Source organism: Ctenocephalides felis, unplaced genomic scaffold (genome assembly GCF_003426905.1).
Source record: "Ctenocephalides felis isolate EL2017-DRISC unplaced genomic scaffold, ASM342690v1 CF-g0.4_SCAFFOLD_01886, whole genome shotgun sequence".
NCBI classification, from domain to species: Eukaryota; Metazoa; Arthropoda; class Insecta; order Siphonaptera; family Pulicidae; genus Ctenocephalides; species Ctenocephalides felis.
Window position 1 is genome coordinate 49,128,275 of NW_020538040.1, and position 18,637 is coordinate 49,146,911.

At 29.5% G+C, this 18,637-nt stretch overlaps 1 protein-coding gene across 1 annotated transcript; it reads left to right on the forward strand.

Annotated features, from left to right (window-relative positions):
• The first annotated feature begins 11,893 nt into the window (after positions 1 to 11,893).
• LOC113375038 (ABC transporter G family member 23-like) lies at positions 11,894 to 17,269 on the forward strand. The gene is made up of 3 exons (XM_026614991.1): positions 11,894 to 13,480; positions 15,849 to 16,125; positions 16,959 to 17,269. Exons 1-3 carry the CDS (start codon positions 11,894 to 11,896, stop codon positions 17,267 to 17,269), a joined length of 2,175 nt encoding a protein of 724 aa, XP_026470776.1.
• The last annotated feature ends 1,368 nt before the right edge of the window (positions 17,270 to 18,637 follow it).

The following is an 18,637-nucleotide window of genomic DNA, read 5'->3' on the forward strand; positions in this document are numbered from 1 at the left end:
AACAATTACTTTTTCAATTTGTAATAAACATGAAACCGAGTGATAAATTTATAACATTGGTGATTGGTGTTTTGTTTGTATTTTACAAAATACATACTTTTGAATGGGAGTTAAAACTAAAGTATTAGTTTAATATTTAATCTAAACCATTTATGTTCTACGAGCTGTTGTGTATTAGATTGCAATCTACAAATTTACCATTCCCTATTTGATGGGAATATTTATTATTTTTTTATCCCATATTTATGATGAGATTTGCAACAATGCTTTTAAAAAATAATTTTTATTTTTCATCGTATTGAAGTGATTGCAATTACTTGTTATCAATATTTGACCAGGATTTTGCCACGAAGCCACGGTTAAATTGTAATTAAAAACGTAAATTAAGTTAAAAAAGCAATTTTACAAGAGATAAATTGAATAAATGGTTATTCCAAATCTGCTGATAAATATTTGTTATGAACTACCAGATCAGGGTTATATACAGTGTTATCTCTGTAAAAAATGTATTCATAAAATTTTTAATTTGCATTTGTTGAACGATGTAGGTATTATTTTGTAAAATTCCTTTAAAATTATAAATTAAGAATTGGACCTATTTGTCCCTATGCGTCCTATTTCACCCCGCTTTTGGGGTAAACAAGATCAAGTAACAAATTTTTGAAAAACAACTAAAAAACACATTTCTGCAATGATAAATTAGTTGGGATTTTGGCTGAATTATAGATAAACAAGTATAAATAGAGAGTAAAGCGCATTCGTTATAGGTTTACCCCCCATAGTGTGAACATAGTCAGATAGTTATTTGTTTGGTATGTGTTATTTATTGTGATGTAATTAGTTTGGTTTCAACAATATAATAGCTCAAAGTCAATTTGGACTTTCGTGCCTCGCTTTGCTCTATTAGCTCTGTAACTCAGAGTTATTTGACTCTGATGGTTATAACTCAATAAAAAAAAAGATCCTTACACTTATTTATCACCGAGTGAGTTGAATAATTCAAATAAACCTTTGTAACAGTTTCTATATTAATAAACATAATAATTTTGATTGCATGAGGTATGCAAAATTTCTTTTCATTTTTCTTTTGCATCTTTTCACCCGGTATGTGTCCTCCAGGGATTTCTGTCCAGGAATTTATGTCACGTCAATCGCATCGGCAAAAGAGGAACATCGGCGGAATTTTGATGTTTGCGATGTTAATCAATTAAGCTCCAGCTTATTAAGCGTCACCGTACGCACTTTGAGTCGCCTTAATGCGAATGAGGCCATAGCGCCTCATGGGTTCATACATAACCGTAAACGTAATATTTGCTTCCTGTTCAGTGCATGTCGTTAAAAGTATGCGAGATATCGCATACTTATGTGTGTCACGTACCCAAACGTAGACACTTTTCAAAACTGCACTCGACTTTTCTGAATGCAACGTCCGAATACACTGCTAGCTAACAATAATTCACAAATCGAAGCTCTGGTGGCCTGGATAATAAGCAATCATCAAAACTAAAGATAAATTCGTAGTCCATCTTCATGTATCGCCATAATTCTTCCACGGTTCCCGTTTTCTTGCAATTGATTTAATTTTTTACAACTCGGAATTTATTTTAGCATGTCTGTTACTTTCAATTAAATATACGAAGCTTTCTTTGGTATCGTTAAAATATTTTGAAGTTTGATGCAAAGTCTTATATGTAACAATTGTAAAATGTTTTATATTCTTGGCGCTCTATATTTTATTAAATTTTTGTTTTTTCCTCTTGTTATGTATTTTTATTATCAACATTGTTCTTTATTTATAATACATTGTTTTCTATCATCAAAATTTGTCATAATTTGTTTTATTTTTTTTCTATATTTTATTAGATACGATCAGTCTAGACAATTAGATTACTGCAGTTTTATTAATTTTAATATATATTCTTCGATTATCTAAACTCTTATCAGCTTATATTTTGTACTGATATTTTTTAGTTCCATGAATAAAGTTCATAGATTCGGTCAACGAAATATACTACAAATTATTTGCCTATTTTATAAAGTTTTTAAATACAGTAAAATGAATAATTTAACTATATGTGATACTACTCTGGAATATCATCGGTCGATGTTAGAAAATATATAAAAATATCTAACTAAAACTGAATCGAAAAAATCATCTTCAGTATTCTAAAGACTTATCGGATCATCTAGTGCTACTATTTTTTAATTTTGTTATCGTTCATTAAGAATTTAACAGTATGTGTTATTTCATTATATTTATTTATTATAAAGAATTTATTATGAACTACAATAAATTTGAAGTATAAAGATTATTATATTATTTTAATCAAAATGATCATATAATTACTAATTTAATTAATATTACTGTATCATATAAATATAATATATATTTATATGTATATATACATATATATATATATATACATATATATATATATATATATATAAGTGTAGAGCTATATTATTTACGACATCAGCTATAAAAAATCATTTTATTATCGTTCTCAATTTTAATCACCAAAAATAATTACTGCAATCTGAACGTAAGTAAAACTTGAAGGATTTGTATTGTTATTTTTACTTTATTATGTTAATTATATATTTTGAATATTTAAATTATTTCTCACATTTGTCAAAAAATTTACAAGGCTAAAAACATTAGATTACTAAGCTACTATTTGTTACAATGCACTAGTATTACTATTTAAGCTTTTACTTTTGACGTTAAAATGCCCTTGAATAACAACGTGTACTTTCATTGTATGATATTGTAACTTCATAAATAAATTGTTGATGTCATCTTATTGTGACCCTAATCTATGATTAAGAATATAATTAAAAGCTTAGTTGACTAGTAAAGAAGCTCTCTTTCGAATAATGACATTCTACAGAAAACTTAATTTGTATATCTAAGTTTGATAAATTAATAATATATATTAATAATATTTTCAATTTGATATATTAAAAAAGACTATAACAAACGCACAGATATGAAAAGTTTCAACGACAATATGAAAAGTTAGAAGTTATCAACAATAATATGAAAATTGAGCAATTTATATAACAATTAGGGAATACTAAAACATTAGTGAGATCAATATCTAAATCAACAATATTTAATAAATATTTAACATTTTTATATACAGATAATAATTATGAATATATATATATATATATATATATATATATATATTAAATAACAGTGATAGTTTTTTAATATAAATAAATGTAATATATTTTCAATAGTATAACCATTTGTTATATTCGAAAACAATATTGTTCGATGTGTTTTAACATCGCAGCTGACCAATAACGAGAAACATTAATTCTATTAGAGATGTGTTTATTTTTAGAGCTTATGACTTAAGAAACACAATTAGACTTTGCATCGCAAATTCATAACCAGAAAACAAAATATAATAGTCATTTTTGAGTATCATATATTTTTTATTACATTTTTTATCGATGATTCATTAATCAATTACATTTATAATATTATAAATGCTTGCCAAATATGTAAGATTATTATTAGATTTAAGTTTTATAATATTAATGGGAAATGCTTACATATTACTTAAAAAATAAAACAATATTGTCAAAATATAAAATTTGTGTTTTAGTTAAATATTTTTTTTAAAATGTTATTTCACAATTAATTGTTGATAAGGAATGCACCACCTAACAAGCTAAAACGTGTTCATGATAAGTTTCAAATCATTTTCTGAGTAAAAACAGGATTTTGTACAAATCTTCTTAGTTCATTGTACTCGTACTCAGTGAACGCGGGAATGAAACACTCACAATATTTTTTCAAATAACTTAAAGTTTCCGATTATTGCTTTTAGTTGAGCGCAAAAGAGTTCATTAACAATAAAATGGATCATAAAAGTAGTACATAAATTAGCTCATAGACATTTTCTATGCCTTCGAGTAACTTTCAAAGAATCTGTGGGAACATTAATTGTTGCAAGTAATGCAACGCACGTTACACCTCGCTGGCACGATGTTCCGCAATTAATGATATTTTCAATATTAATAATATATTATTTATCATAAAATGAATTCTTTCATAAAGATATCATAGTAAAAATATTATCGGTTGGTTAATCAAATCTAAAGGTTAATCAAAAATACCATCGGAATTAGACGTTGTAAATTTTGAAATTCAATCTCTTCACCGGATTGTAGTAAAATAAAATTAAATTGATAGATAACCATATTTTAATCATTTTTGATAATAGTATGAAAATGTTATGTTAAATTTTACTAAGAGCTTATTAATCAAATCTAATGTAGGTCATAACCGGACTCATCTTTTAGGTTCCGTACGACCATAGTTTAGCAATTTTTGAAAAAAAATTCTCTATGTCAAAAAAATTCAAATGTTCAGTTATGACTTTTATCTGGCTAAACAAAGCATTTTTCTGATCACAGTTACCAGCGATATAAAAAGCTCAAGATAAATGTAAAATTTCGCGTATTTCCTTTCAAACGTTTTTATATTTTGAAAAATAAACTTACCACTTGCGCTTCCTACTCCTCGAAACAAACTCAGCCTTGAGATATGCACAAAATCCAATATCTAAAAGCACTAATTAAAATATAAAATCACCATGCACAGCGTGCGAACAATTCCAGTCTGCACGATCCCGGCATATGTGTTAAGATTTTTTGAACCGATTATATATTAAATTCGCACCTTTTTCGAATAAATGAAAATCATACACTTAGAATGAAATGAGAAAATTTCTTCTTATTGAATTTGGTAGTAAAACAACACACTTTTGGATGTAAGATGAAATTTAGAGTTGTTAATCGCGTTAAGCCACCGCGTTGGGCATGGTCGCGCTACTACTGACCGGAGGAAACCAAGACGCTTACGCGAAGCCAACAACAAGAAAAGCAGGTAAGAACGTTGCTTGCGGGAACGCCGACCTCTGAAGAGCCAGTGGCGCGCGGAAACCTAATTTCGAACCCGAACATCAAAGGAAAAAAATAATGACTTGCCTTTAATAATTCTCTTTGTAAAAAAACTATTATTCAACACTAAAATAATGATCCAAATGTTATGAAATTTCGCATTATTAAATTTTACATTTAATTTTCGCTTTACTTTTAATAAAGATGGATAACTGATACAAACTTAAAAATTCATATATATATATTGGTGGTCCTTAAAGTGGTCATTTTCGAATTTCGTTGCCCCCAGGGGCTCAAATGGTTCCAAATTGATAAAAAACAATTCTTTGAAACTTTTAGCTCTTAATATTAACGTTTAGATAGAGCGCAATTCAATCAAACTTTGTGTGGAAAGTGCATGAAAAAAATTTTGAAAATTTAAAAAAAACGTTTTAGGTATAACTTAGCGACAAATGAACGAGTTTTATTTATTCATTTGTTTGCTAAATTACATCTAAAAAACATTTTTAAAATTTTTGAATTTTTTTCCATGCTATTTCCATACAAAACTTTGATTGAATTGCGCTCTATCTAACCGTTAATATTAAAAGCTAAAACTTACTAACTACTGTTACACCTATTTCAGAAAGGTACAACAGTCAATTCAATCAATTCAAAAATATTCAAAAAAAATGTGTAAACATGTATGCAATGATATAGCAAGACAATTATATGACTAGTAATCAATTTATATAAATAAATAAATTTCTATAAATATTTATTTATGGTTTACTTCATTGACTTATTTTAATTGAACTATAAAAAAATATAAATTTAAAATATGTTCGGAGTAATGAATCGATTTTCATATATTAAATATTCAGTTATAGGTACAATAATTATTATTTTTTATTTATTTATTTGAACTGCGATCATAACTTAACAGTTCTATAGGAGTTGCTCGTGGAACCGCGAATCCATCTCTATTTGATAAATTTTATTATTATAATTTTTCTTTGAACTTATTGGTAAAGGCTTTTTTCACTCTGAAGCATATTGTCATCAATACTTTCAAATGAAAACCGATGTCACTACTGCTAGATATTAGGTTGTTCAAGACTGGTATCAGACTAGCAACTTTCACAATGTGAAAATAGGAAACCCTACATTGTAAGGCCACTTTACCAGGGTAATACACCGCAAATAAATAAATAGAATTTTTGGAGAATTTTTGCTGTTGCACAACATCAAGTTGCCATAATATTTTGGGGTAATAAAAAAAATGTTACCCGCCTGCTGCCTTACAAGGTATATAAATAAATATATTTATTATAATTTCATTGTCAAATCGCATTAGACATTTATTATTATTATTATTATTATTATTATTATTATTATTATTATCATTATTATTATTATTATTATTATAATTTTATTTGATCATCTATCTACAAGAGATATAAAATCAATTGCATGGCTTAGAATTGAACAAAGAAAGAAAAAGCTAAGATCTGCATCCAGTGATGCAGTTCTTTACAGTATAATATATGGATTGTCAAAAAGAAAAAGAAAAAGAAAAATAGAAATTAGTACTTATTATTAAGCCTAAAACAAGTCGTTGGGGTAGTTTTTTTTCAGTCTTCTGAATTGGATTGGTTCCAGCAGCTTTCTTGCAAGGTTATTTGGGTGAAAGGTGAGCCTGTTACGATACTTTAGACAAAGTCTAGGAATCTCGTCTCTAATGAATGAGACACCCAGTTCATCATGGAGTAACCAGTTGGGGGTGTATTTTGGTGCGTTGGCAATTTGCCTAAGCATTTTATTTTGGAACCTCTATAAGATCTCAACATTTGAGTGACTGGCCGTGTCCCAGAGCTGAATGCCATAGGTCCAAATGGGTTTAAGTATTGATTTTTATATCAAAACTTTATTTGGCATCGACACTTTAGATTTACGACCCAGCAACTAATATAGTTGTCTTTGCAAATCGCATTGGACATAATTTCGAAAATTTTGGAGTGTATCGTTGCATCCGGGCTTCAAAGGGTAGTATATCGATAACCGGTTCTGCAGATAGAAATTAATACTTTCCGTACGTCTATGGGTTTTCCTACCTTTAAAAGCACTGTGGAGGGACCGAGTAGGAAATAACAGAGCCGCATAAGCTCGTCCGTGTATCGGAGCGAGACTGAGAGACTACGATCACGCCGTCCGCCGTCCGAATACGTGCATGGCTTACGAATGTACAGGTGACTGGTACAAGAATGTGGAGGTATAACCCATATAGCAGGAGTTCACATTTTGTTCTTATAGGTACTCAGTAAAGCCATTGCTTATGTGGACGACGCTAAGTCAAAATTCCACGTCTACTTGGATTGCTTACTTATTTGGTTAAACAACGGACGCACGTATTATTGAAAATATTCGCTCATGTACCGGTCAAAGCTTTATTACGAGGGAGTACCGGTTAACAAATAACTCGAAGATTATCAATTTATATATTAATAATACAGCAATAAATATATAAAAATGGACATATAGTAAATTTACATGATTACAAATCATTTTAAATTGATTTACTGATAATCATATTCATTCAATATCATAGTGCAAATAAAAAGTCTGTTCATATTTTCAAATAGAATATTCTTTCAACTCAAAATACTATCGACACACACAGATATATATATATATATATATATATATATACATAGTAGATTTTCAGCACATATTTTATTATTTTGTAAATACCATATACCGTACAGTACCATATTCTCAAAACATGGATTATTGATATTTCTGTTTTTAACACTAATATTGACAAATTGTAGATCCTTTGTTGCTACCAATAATTTTTCAATCTCGATTGTTATAGTTTTTTAATTTTTTTTTAGTTTCCACTGAATGAAATGAAAACAAATTTCTTCTTTACCAAATATTTCAGTCAATAATATACTGCATCATTCAATTGTAAAATAGTACAAATGACAGGGATTTAACTCAATTTTCACTTATATTAAAATACATATTTCATCCCGTTCGATTTTGTATGTATTTTTGCATTTCGAGGTCTAAAAACAAAAAGAAATAAATATAGAAGATGCGTCATCGTTCGTAAGGCAAGGACACAGATATAAAACCGTGGGTAAAAACCCCCAACCAATGATATAATTCAAAGATGGCTTTACATTAAATTAGTACTTTAGAAGGTGTTCTTAATTCTTTATAATCTTAATAAATACTTATAATTCAATTAGACAATGCAATAACGTTGAAAATCACTGATCAATTATCGTGATCACAATTTACTTAACCAAAAAGAACTATTATCATCATCATCATCATTATCTAATTTATATCTTATGTAATTAAAATAATTCGTTCAACTGCTTTTACTGGTTCCTACTGTGAAACAAATTAAATCAAACACATACCAATATTATTTTGATCATAAATATCATTCACGATTTCATTTGTATTCCTAATATGAATTTTAATATTTATTAGTCCAAATGACTACTAATTAAATAGAAGCAGAAACCATTTATTTTAATTGCAAAAACTGTACTAAACTTTGCAGTAAATGCTACCTAATTTCACGAAACTGCTATTATTCTTGATCGAACAGCCTTTCTGCGAAGAGATTTGTGTGTTCGGTTAGGAAACAAAACTGAAAGCACGCACATAAACGGCGGAGACTATGATGAGAAGACGGTAATGAAACCTTGTCTGTAATTCTAAAACTTGCAATACTATAAATTTATATTTCTGAAGCTCGAAGCAAAATAATCCTTCGTTTGTGGGCATAATGTTCGTTTTACTTGATCGTATAAAGTGGAATGTTACTAATAGTGCATATTGATTGTTCGTCATCAGATTTTACGAGTATAGTTAGATAAATAACGCATGCACAATTGAATGAAGGTAATTAAATACTTGCATGCATTAAACCTTCAAATATGCTAATTTCATACATTTTTTAGGTTAAATTTTCAAAGGTTTATTTAGTGTTAGAGCGCATTATATTATATATTAAATATATTTTTAATATGTAATAAAAGCTATGTTTATATTAGGTTGTCAAATATCTCCCTTCCGCTTTATTGCTCTTGGTTTATAATACAAAAAGGCGGAAGGGAGATATTTGACAACCTATCATAAATTATAATCTACATATTTTGTACAAAAAAAGATCCACATAGAAAAGAAACCCATACCTTCTACTCGGGACAGTTAATAAATCTGATTTTGTAATATCGACAAATTAATGATTTTCGTAGATAAATCATAAAGTCTGAAGTATAAATTTTAGAACCCAATCCAATTTGCTGTAATGCACGTCATTTATGCAAAATACCAATCTCCTCATTTGATATCAAAGAAGTATCGAACCACCACGTCCTTTGAAATTAAGTCTGTTAGTTTATGTGGTTAAATCAATTTAAGTTGGGCGACCAAATATTAGAAGTAAATTATGGAGATTCTTTGAATAAAATATTTGTTTTGTTTCATAATGCATTACAATTTGACAACATTAATTTCAAAATTTGATTGCCTTTATTGCAATTGATAGAATTACGATGAAGTGGAAATCATTAGATTAAGACAAATCAACCTATAGAGCCAGTTAGTCTCAGTACATCACTAGAATCGTTCAGCAATATATTTCCTGGTCAACTATTATTAAAACAAAGTTACGTATAAATAGTACGAGTTTTCAGAAAATAAGGCAAAGCCACAAGGTTGCAAGGATGCAAATGATTTTGAACACAAAGTTGTAATTGCTGATGCAGATTCTAAAAAAAAAATATTTCAAAAACAAAAAAAAACTAATCCAGATTACAGGATTATCAGAAGAAAATATATATTGAACCAAAACGCTTGTTTTTTTGTAATTGTTGTTTGGATTGAAAATTAGCAAAATACAAACCGTTTCTCAAAACTGCTCTTTATCTAAAATTTAGATCTGCTCTTGCAAAATTTGTCAACGATTATGGCAATACCATGAACAATTTGTAATATTTATTTAATAACATGTAATTATCATCAAGTTTATGATAACTCAGATTTCTTTTATTTGATAATTGCTCACAAGGCATTGACGGATGTTGCACCATTTGCGCAATAGCACATAAATTATATTTTTCTCGTAAAGAAAATGCTGTAATTTGCTTATAATTCTTTGCACCTGTTCAGAAGCATTGACACCTTATTCTTATTAGGGTCATAATATTATTTTATATATTCGTAAACAGCCATAAATTTTACCTAAACTACAGGTGGTAGTGGACAGGTAGGGCACAAACTCAATGCACAATTGCGCGAGTAGGAGCCATATTTCAAAGATTTATCCTTGGTTCCGCACGTACTAGTTTTTAAAACAGTATATTTTTAGTATGGGATAGTCATAAAATGTTCACACCTTTTTATTTTTATATTTATATAATATATGTATAAATATACTAACAAACCTTATGCAAACTCTTTATTATATTCATTTTTTGTTTCTTTTTTATATCATACGATAATGATAATGACATACGATTAACATATCAAAAATTGGTTTATTATAATTATTATGAATATAATTGCATAACATATAATTGCATAAAATTGCATAGTTATAAATTAAATGTTAAATGTTAAACTATATAAATTAAATCTTATTTTACAGTTTGTGATTTTAATTAGCACTAGATAGATAATAGTAGATATTTTAATTATTTATTTGTTAGTATAATTATATGTATATTATACTTAATTGCTTGTATAATAATTTAACTAGCTTAGAAACATGATATTTCTTTTTATATTGTTATAAAAGATTTTAAAAATAACTATCAATAATTTAGTTTGATCATAATACATATCTTGTAAAGTAAAGTATTGTGTGATAATAAAACTCATTTTTTAAGTTCATTCGATTTGTTAACTTCTCGAAAGAGTTTATGTTTTCGCCATAAAATCCGATTTTCTAATTTTGTTTTTTTGACGTTTCAAGCGATTCTGAATCAAATGAGACCTGGAAAAAATATGTGTGTGTATGAGCGGTTTTTTGACCTTCCGTCGACGTTCTCTGAAAGGCGGCTTGACCGATTTCAAAATTTTAAAAGCCATTCGATGTAACTCGATAAAGATTAGTGTTTGTCAGATTTACGCGACGTTCACTCAAGCCGTTTTTTTGTTAATAGCAGAAAAGTGAAAAAATTATCGTCCACGTTTTAGTCCACAATCCTGAAAGTATTCTAAAAATTCAAAAGCCGTTCTTATTGGAAATCGATAAAATCATATAAAGGACTACGTACATGATATATGTTATCGTGCCAGTATTTTCTTATATCAGACACTTAATATTTCACAAAATAATTTATTAGGTTTTGAAACATTAAAAAATGTTTCAACGTTTTTCTATTGAAAATAAACATGGCGATAAAGTTCATGCGCTAATATAAACAATCCAATTAAAATTAGTTGAATAATATAAATTCATTAATATTTGGAATAAAAAGCTACAATTTTCGGACATACAAGCACTATAGTGTAAAATAGTCTGGGCACTATATTTATTACAATTACAGATGATTTAAATATATTTGAGAGAATTCAATTGGAAATCGTAATGTTCAGATTTAAGTGAAAGCAAAAACTTCATTTTTGAAATAAACAGTTGAAAACTCTATCTAAATATTTAAATGTCAATTTCAGTTGAATAAGTCAATTATTACTTCTCTTGGAAAGTTTTTGCAACTTGCCTTAAGGCAAAATGCCACTTGCAGCTAGTTTAATAAATCATCTGCTGTATAACTTCTGGAAAGAAACGCAAAATAATTACCTTTTGTGTGTTTTTAACTGATTGATAATTTAGCTAATTTTAATACGTCGCTTACTATGATAAAACTCATTTTATGACAAGTGTATATGTAAATGTTTGCAAAACGTAATAACATATATTGTATCTATTAAAAAATATTTATTTGAAGTACATAATTTGAAAATGTTTGTAAATAAGTCTGAAGATGTGCCCGATTTCGACAAATACAAAGATGAGCATCCATCAGATATGTCTGTCAGTCATCCTTTTGAAGTAAGCCAGCAGTCACAATCGATAAGCATAGAAATCGTAAATGGGCATAAATGGTTCGGAAAAATGTGTTTCCGCAAAAAAGTATTAAACGGATTCAACATGAAGGTACCAGAGAACCACTTGTATTGCCTCATAGGGCCAAAATGTTGTGGCAAAACTACCATACTAAGGGCAATGGCCGGGCTGCAGCCGCTCGACAAGGGCTTCATTGAATACCGCGGACGGTGTTTACCTATTTTAGAATCCAGTCTCATTGGTTATATGCCGCAGGAGCATGGCCTACACCCGCGTCTTACTCTGCGAGAGACCTTTAAGCTTCACGGAGGTTTATTGGATATGGCCCGAGAATATCTCCAAGATCGAATATTCGTAGTCATGCACCTCATGCAATTACCCGATCTCGATCTCAAGATATCGGATATGACTTTCGATCAGCTATGCCGCACTAGTTTTGCGCTGGCGTTCTTACACGAACCGGATTTTATTCTCTTGGACGAACCCACAGTTGGTTCGGATGCTACGCTCAGAAACGAATTTCGCGCCTGCATGAGAGGGCTGCTAACAAACAGACGCACGAATGTAATTATGACTTCTCACGACTTCGACGAAGCTTATTTCTGCGACACGCTGGGATTGATGCGCGATGGATGCATGATAGCCGAAGGGCCGCCGAATGCCATAATAGAAGCACTAGGAGCAAAGAGTATCGTCGGAATCTTTTACATTACCTCGGTGGGCAGGGGGCACACTGATTACAAGAGGTTGCTCAGTGAATTTGGACACGGCGGAATAAACATAGGATTTGGCGAGCGATTGCATGTTCCTAAATTTGCACCCGTACGGCATATTCCTCCCCGAATTTCGATTATCGTGCGATTGATCTCTGCAAATTTAAGGATTTTGACTCGGCAAATTATTCGTGCTTTAGCTTTATTTATACTACCGGCTGTGTACATATTTCTGTTCGGATTATCTGTTGGACCATCACCATCGTACATAAAGCTGTCTTATATGGAACAGAAAAAATTTCTAAGTTATAAGAATTATAACAATGAAAGCTACAATCTTGATGGCTATCATAATTTTACCTATAATGATATTATCCAGAATACATCCACTGGGCCAAATCTACTTTTATCAAATCTTGTTCTAAATGGTTTAAGTAAACGTTTTGATATGCTGAAAGAAGTAGAAAGTGTTGTATCCGGCAAAGAATCGGTTGCTCGCGATGACGCGCACGCTTTTCTGTGGTTTCCACAAAGAGCAAACTTAACCGAACCGCACATTGCTATTTATTACCGTCATACAAAAGATTGGACGGCGCCAGATCTAGAGCTGTACGTTGATCCTACGCGCTATATGATGCAAGAAGTAATAAAAGACACTGTTGTACAAGAGTTCCGAGAAGCGGCTAATACGTACTACACTCAAAATTTCAGTCGACCGGATGACCCGGTGATAATTGATGGCTTTTCAAGAAAAATTGAAGGACCAGAGGTAATCACGTATTTAAGGCAAAGTTGACGTTCATTGAGTAATTTCTTTTAACACCTTTTACCTAAATTAATCATCAGTAACTAAAGATTCAAAAATAATAAAAATTTTAATTAAATAAGATATTCATTTACAATTTTAATACCTTATTTGTGGTGGTATGCGAATTTGAATCATTCCAAGCCTTTATCAACCTGATTCGAATCACATTTTACTTGATTCGAATCAACTCGTATCAAACCAAGAGATATAACTGCTATAATATGTATGAACATACATTTTTAAAAAATATAATAAAATAATTTTAATAAGTTTAAGTACAATAAAAATAAAAAGCTGAATTGAATCATGCGAGCCACTCGACTTCAATCGACTCATTTAAGTTACTCGCAACATCCGAATCAATAGAACTATTCGAGTTACTCGCTTGATTTGAATTGAATCGAATCCTTCAAGATACACACGTGATCCAAGTTAAATGGAATCATTCGAGTTACTCGCATGATTCGAATTGAATCGAATCCATACCAAAATCACTGGGGTTACACGCTTGCATGCGAGATGCGAGCAATTCATTCCTGAATAGATATAAGTATATACAATAACAGCCTCATTGTGTTTCTTGATGGTTCCTTCTGTTTATTAGACGGACTACCGAGAGCTAATTCGTTTGTAAAATTATAATACTAATTTTAGAACATGATTTATGTTGTTGTTGTCAAATGTAATAGTATAGATATTGAATGCCACTATAATAAACCACCCAAGATGAAATAATAGTATCATTTTTTAATATAAATATTTCTTTGAAACAAATATTAAACACGAGAAAAACAAAAAATCTTTGTATATTTTCATTACGTCAGTAACGGCAAATTCACACAATTGAAATTGACCTTACGTTCAGCTCTGCGTTTATATGCGATCATTTGCTGATTATAAAATAAAACTAGTGGGGCGCATGGCATCGTGCCTTAAGACAAATTGCTGGAACTTCCCGTACCGTAATTAAATATTCGAGTTAATCAATAAATGTTTAGAATAATTTCAAATAGATTATTTATTATAAATACACACTGTAAACTTATAAGTGCTTTTTAAATTGGGCGACGACCGTATTCTACAAACAAATTTGTATATGTCTATAAGAAATTTGTTTATTTTTTTTTATAATTTAGATATTTTTTTAAAATTTTGAGTTTTTTTTAAAGTTAAGAGAAAAAGGTTTTTTTATTTTTTTTTTGAAATTTTCGATATAATCTCAAATTTTTGTAAAAAATCGTTTTTTTTAAATGTTGATCTTTTCTAAAATTTTTGAAACTTTGAATTTTTTTGAAAATTTTGAATTTTTTCTTAAATTTTCAAAATTATAAAATTTACTGTAAAAGCACCGTCTACTGAAACAAAATGTTTTTTGAATTAATTTAATCGGATGATCCGTTCTCTCAAAAACTGCATTACCATTTAAACCCTTTGCGCTCCATACCTCCAAAACGGTAAAATTGCTTTTTGGAAAAACACCCCGTGATCGAGTACGAACCGAATAATTTTTCAATCATACAAATTGTTTATTCCATACTGTCGAGAATGTCGAGGACATATACATGAATTTTAAAATTAAAAATCTTGGTACGAAACACAAAATGTGTACACATTATTAAAATCTCTATAAAATATCTGACAATTTGATGTACATATGTCTAATGAACATTTTTGACCGTCAAATGGCATTTTTTTAATTTTTTTTTATTGAGAGACCATAACCGCTGAAACTGCCTTTCCAAAAATTTACAGTTCTTCGTTTAGTCAATATAAATAAAATGTTTTTTGAATTATTCAAATCGGACGCTTCATTCTCTCAAAAACTGAATTACCATTTTTGGTCCTTTTTGTCTTCGAAACGGCTAGACCTGCCCATGCCAAAAACTAATCAGCACGTCTCAATACAAATCGATTTTTTTTTTAATTATTTAAATCGGTTATTTCATACTGTCGAAAATATCGAGGGCATTTGTTTAACCATATACTTGAATTTTAAAATTAAAAATCTTGGTACAGAACCAAAAAAATTACCCGCTTTACCATAGTATCATAATAATAACGGCAAACAAACGTTTTTTTAATTTATTCTTACTTTGGCATTTTATACATTCATAACTTTGCATGAAAGTTTTTTAAGAAGAGGTTTTTTTTAATTTCTAGCAATTTTAAAATAAACTGAAATGTATGGCCTTACAAAGCTTGCGAGCTTCGGAGAGTACCTTATAGTAATTCGTTGATTATATAAATTAATAAGACTTATTATGAAATAAAGTAATACAAATTAATTTATAGATGTTAATTGAAATTATATAAATTTTTGTCATTTCAGGCGGGTGTTCTCGTATGGGGTGGCGTATCTGGGGTGTCTTTAGCATTAGCGTCTATGCTCAGCGTAACAATGCACGATATTTCTGAAAGAATACGCGCCGAAGGTGTAACCTCTTGTGAAATTCAAGCTGCACATTTGTTCCTCAACCTTATAGTATTATGTCTACAAAATGTTCTACTATTACTAGCTGCAGCAATTGTAACAAACATATGGGATTACACCATAATTCTGGCATTAATGAGGTGTTGGGTCATATTAGGTGGAAACACATTTTGCGGTAATTACGGAAATTCTATTTATATTATTAAGCTAAGCTACATAAAAACGGAATTAATGCATATTCAATATTGAACTCATTAATAATAAAGAAGCATGAAATAACACTTAGGAATGTGGTGAATTTGCTCTCCGATTTTTCATTTGTCAATCTTTTCTATGTTTTCGCTAAGTTCACAAATTTAAAAGCCATTCGATGTAACACGGTAATAACTCACGCAAAGATCGGTCAAGCAGTTTTATTTTAATTAGCAAAAAAGTGCTAATTACAATGAAAAAAATCGTGTGTTTTTTTTTAAAAAATCCTAAATCTATTTTATAAATTCAAGTACTGTTCAAAATATATTGGTTTCTGATAAAGATTTGTCGAGTCGTTACTTCTTACTTAAAAAAAGTTTTTAAGATTTTGAAGAAATCTTGAATTATTAGAGGCCTATGACAAGTGGTTTAAATATAATCAAATTAAAAACTGATTAAAGTAATAAGTATTTAAGCCATTTGTCAAAAATAACCAACATGTTTGAAAAAAATGTAGAAAAGTGGATAACCTGCAATAGTTTCTCACATGATAATGCTATACAGCAGCGCGGTTTACTTATAAATCACTCAAAAATTTTCAAAATTCATTCAACTTGGCTTAAAAGCAAAATGCCACTTACGATTAGTTAAGTATGTTTTAATAGATTTGTAATTAACATAATTTCAAAACTATTTGGCACTGTAGCTTAAAAATGTCACTGAGATTTTGTAATATTTGATTAAAAATTATTTGATACTTCTACTTTAATATTGCACATATCTCATATTAAATAAAAATTTAATAATTCCCTGCAGGTATCGCATTAGGAGTATTGTTATCGACTATGCTGCGGAACAAATTATCATCAATGAGAGCTGTTGTATATATTATGTGGTTGATCTTTCTCGTGAGCGGAGTATTTTGGCCCATTGAAGGAATTGGTTGGCCCTTACACAGGGCAGGCTGGCCTTTCCCTGTACAACATGTCGCATTATCAATGAGATTCTTAGTACTTCGAGATATGAAATTAACACAATTTTTTCCGTGGTTTGGCTTTTTGTTAGCTGGACTGTGGGGTGTTCTGTTATATATAGCTACTTATACTGTAGGAAGAATATGCCCGTAACATATAATGTTATTATAGATTCTATAATAAATATTTTGTTCACAATATATTCATATTTGAAGATATTTAATTATTTATATTACGATTCAGTTTTAGACGTATCAAAAAAATAACATTAATTATGTTCAAAGCAAAAAAATAGGTATTTTTTAATTCTAAATAATAATAAATTGTTAAGGGTGTGATTTAGGAATAAAGTGTGTGTAATATGCGTTTTACTAAAATGCCCAATGGCCAAGATATAAATTACGAGATTGTGATATTTTAACAAAGAAAGGCTACAAAAAACCTCATGAAAGTGCAGATGCTTAGATTGATCAGTAGTCTTGATTTGGATGTTGTACAAGGTGTCATTATATAGCACGAAACGATAAAATGCCAGTTGTAAAGATTCAACATTATATCCTGTCGTGTTCGACATATATATTAGTATATTCTGATTTTTTGCAAAGGCAGGTTCATCCGCTTTGGAGATAAGGAGCAACGAGTGCAGAAAATAGAAATCGAGTTTTGAGAGAACGGAGCATCCGATTTGAATGATCTAAAATATTCAATTCGTAATGAAGGGAAGAATTGGTGATTAGTTTTTGGAAACGGCAGGTCCAGTCATTTCGGAGATACGAAGTTAAATGTGCAAAAAATGACGATGTTTGAGAGAATTAAGCATCTGGTTTGAATGACTCAAAAAACTTTCTGCCTGTGTTGGCAAAACCATTACCTTTGGATTTTTTTTATTTCAAAATTAAAAAAAAAAAAAATTAGTTTCGTCTTCTTGTGGGGTTGCGATATATTTAAAATATCTGTTTTATTTTATATACTACAATATAAAAATGACATTCAAAGTTATCATGAGACTCAACAAACTAATACAGAAGATAGTTAATTGAGTATATAATTGATAGTTGATTGATAGTTTTAACTTTAAATATTATAAAAAAATATTGACTACAAAACTTAAGACCTGAGATTCCCATATAAACCTCATATACTGGCTACAGGAAAGTAGTAATTATAATTTATTATCTGTTCTAATAGTCATTTCATTAAATTAATAAATTATCATATATAATGTGACATATTTAGATAAGCATTCATACAATATATGACGTTACATAAAATAACTTATATATTGATTAATTTTGAGTAAAATAAATACTGAGCAACCATTTTGATGAAGCAATTGTCACATATAAAAATATTTGTCATGCGTCAAACATAATACTAGTTTTTTTTTCAATTATTTGGACAGCAATCAGAACCTAAGAGTCCTATAAGATAAAAATATATTATAAGTCCTATAAGATGTTGAGCAAATTTGACCTAATATTACGTCGGTCTTACAGATGGCAACTCGATCAGTTGTCCCAT

Coding starts and splice junctions, on each gene's coding strand:
- LOC113375038 (XM_026614991.1), top strand. CDS start 11,894: ATGTTTGTAAATAAGTCTGAAGATGTGCCCGATTTCGACAAATACAAA. Junction 13,481..15,848: donor GAAAAATTGAAGGACCAGAG/GTAATCACGTAT, acceptor TTGTCATTTCAG/GCGGGTGTTCTCGTATGGGG. Junction 16,126..16,958: donor AGGTGGAAACACATTTTGCG/GTAATTACGGAA, acceptor AATTCCCTGCAG/GTATCGCATTAGGAGTATTG.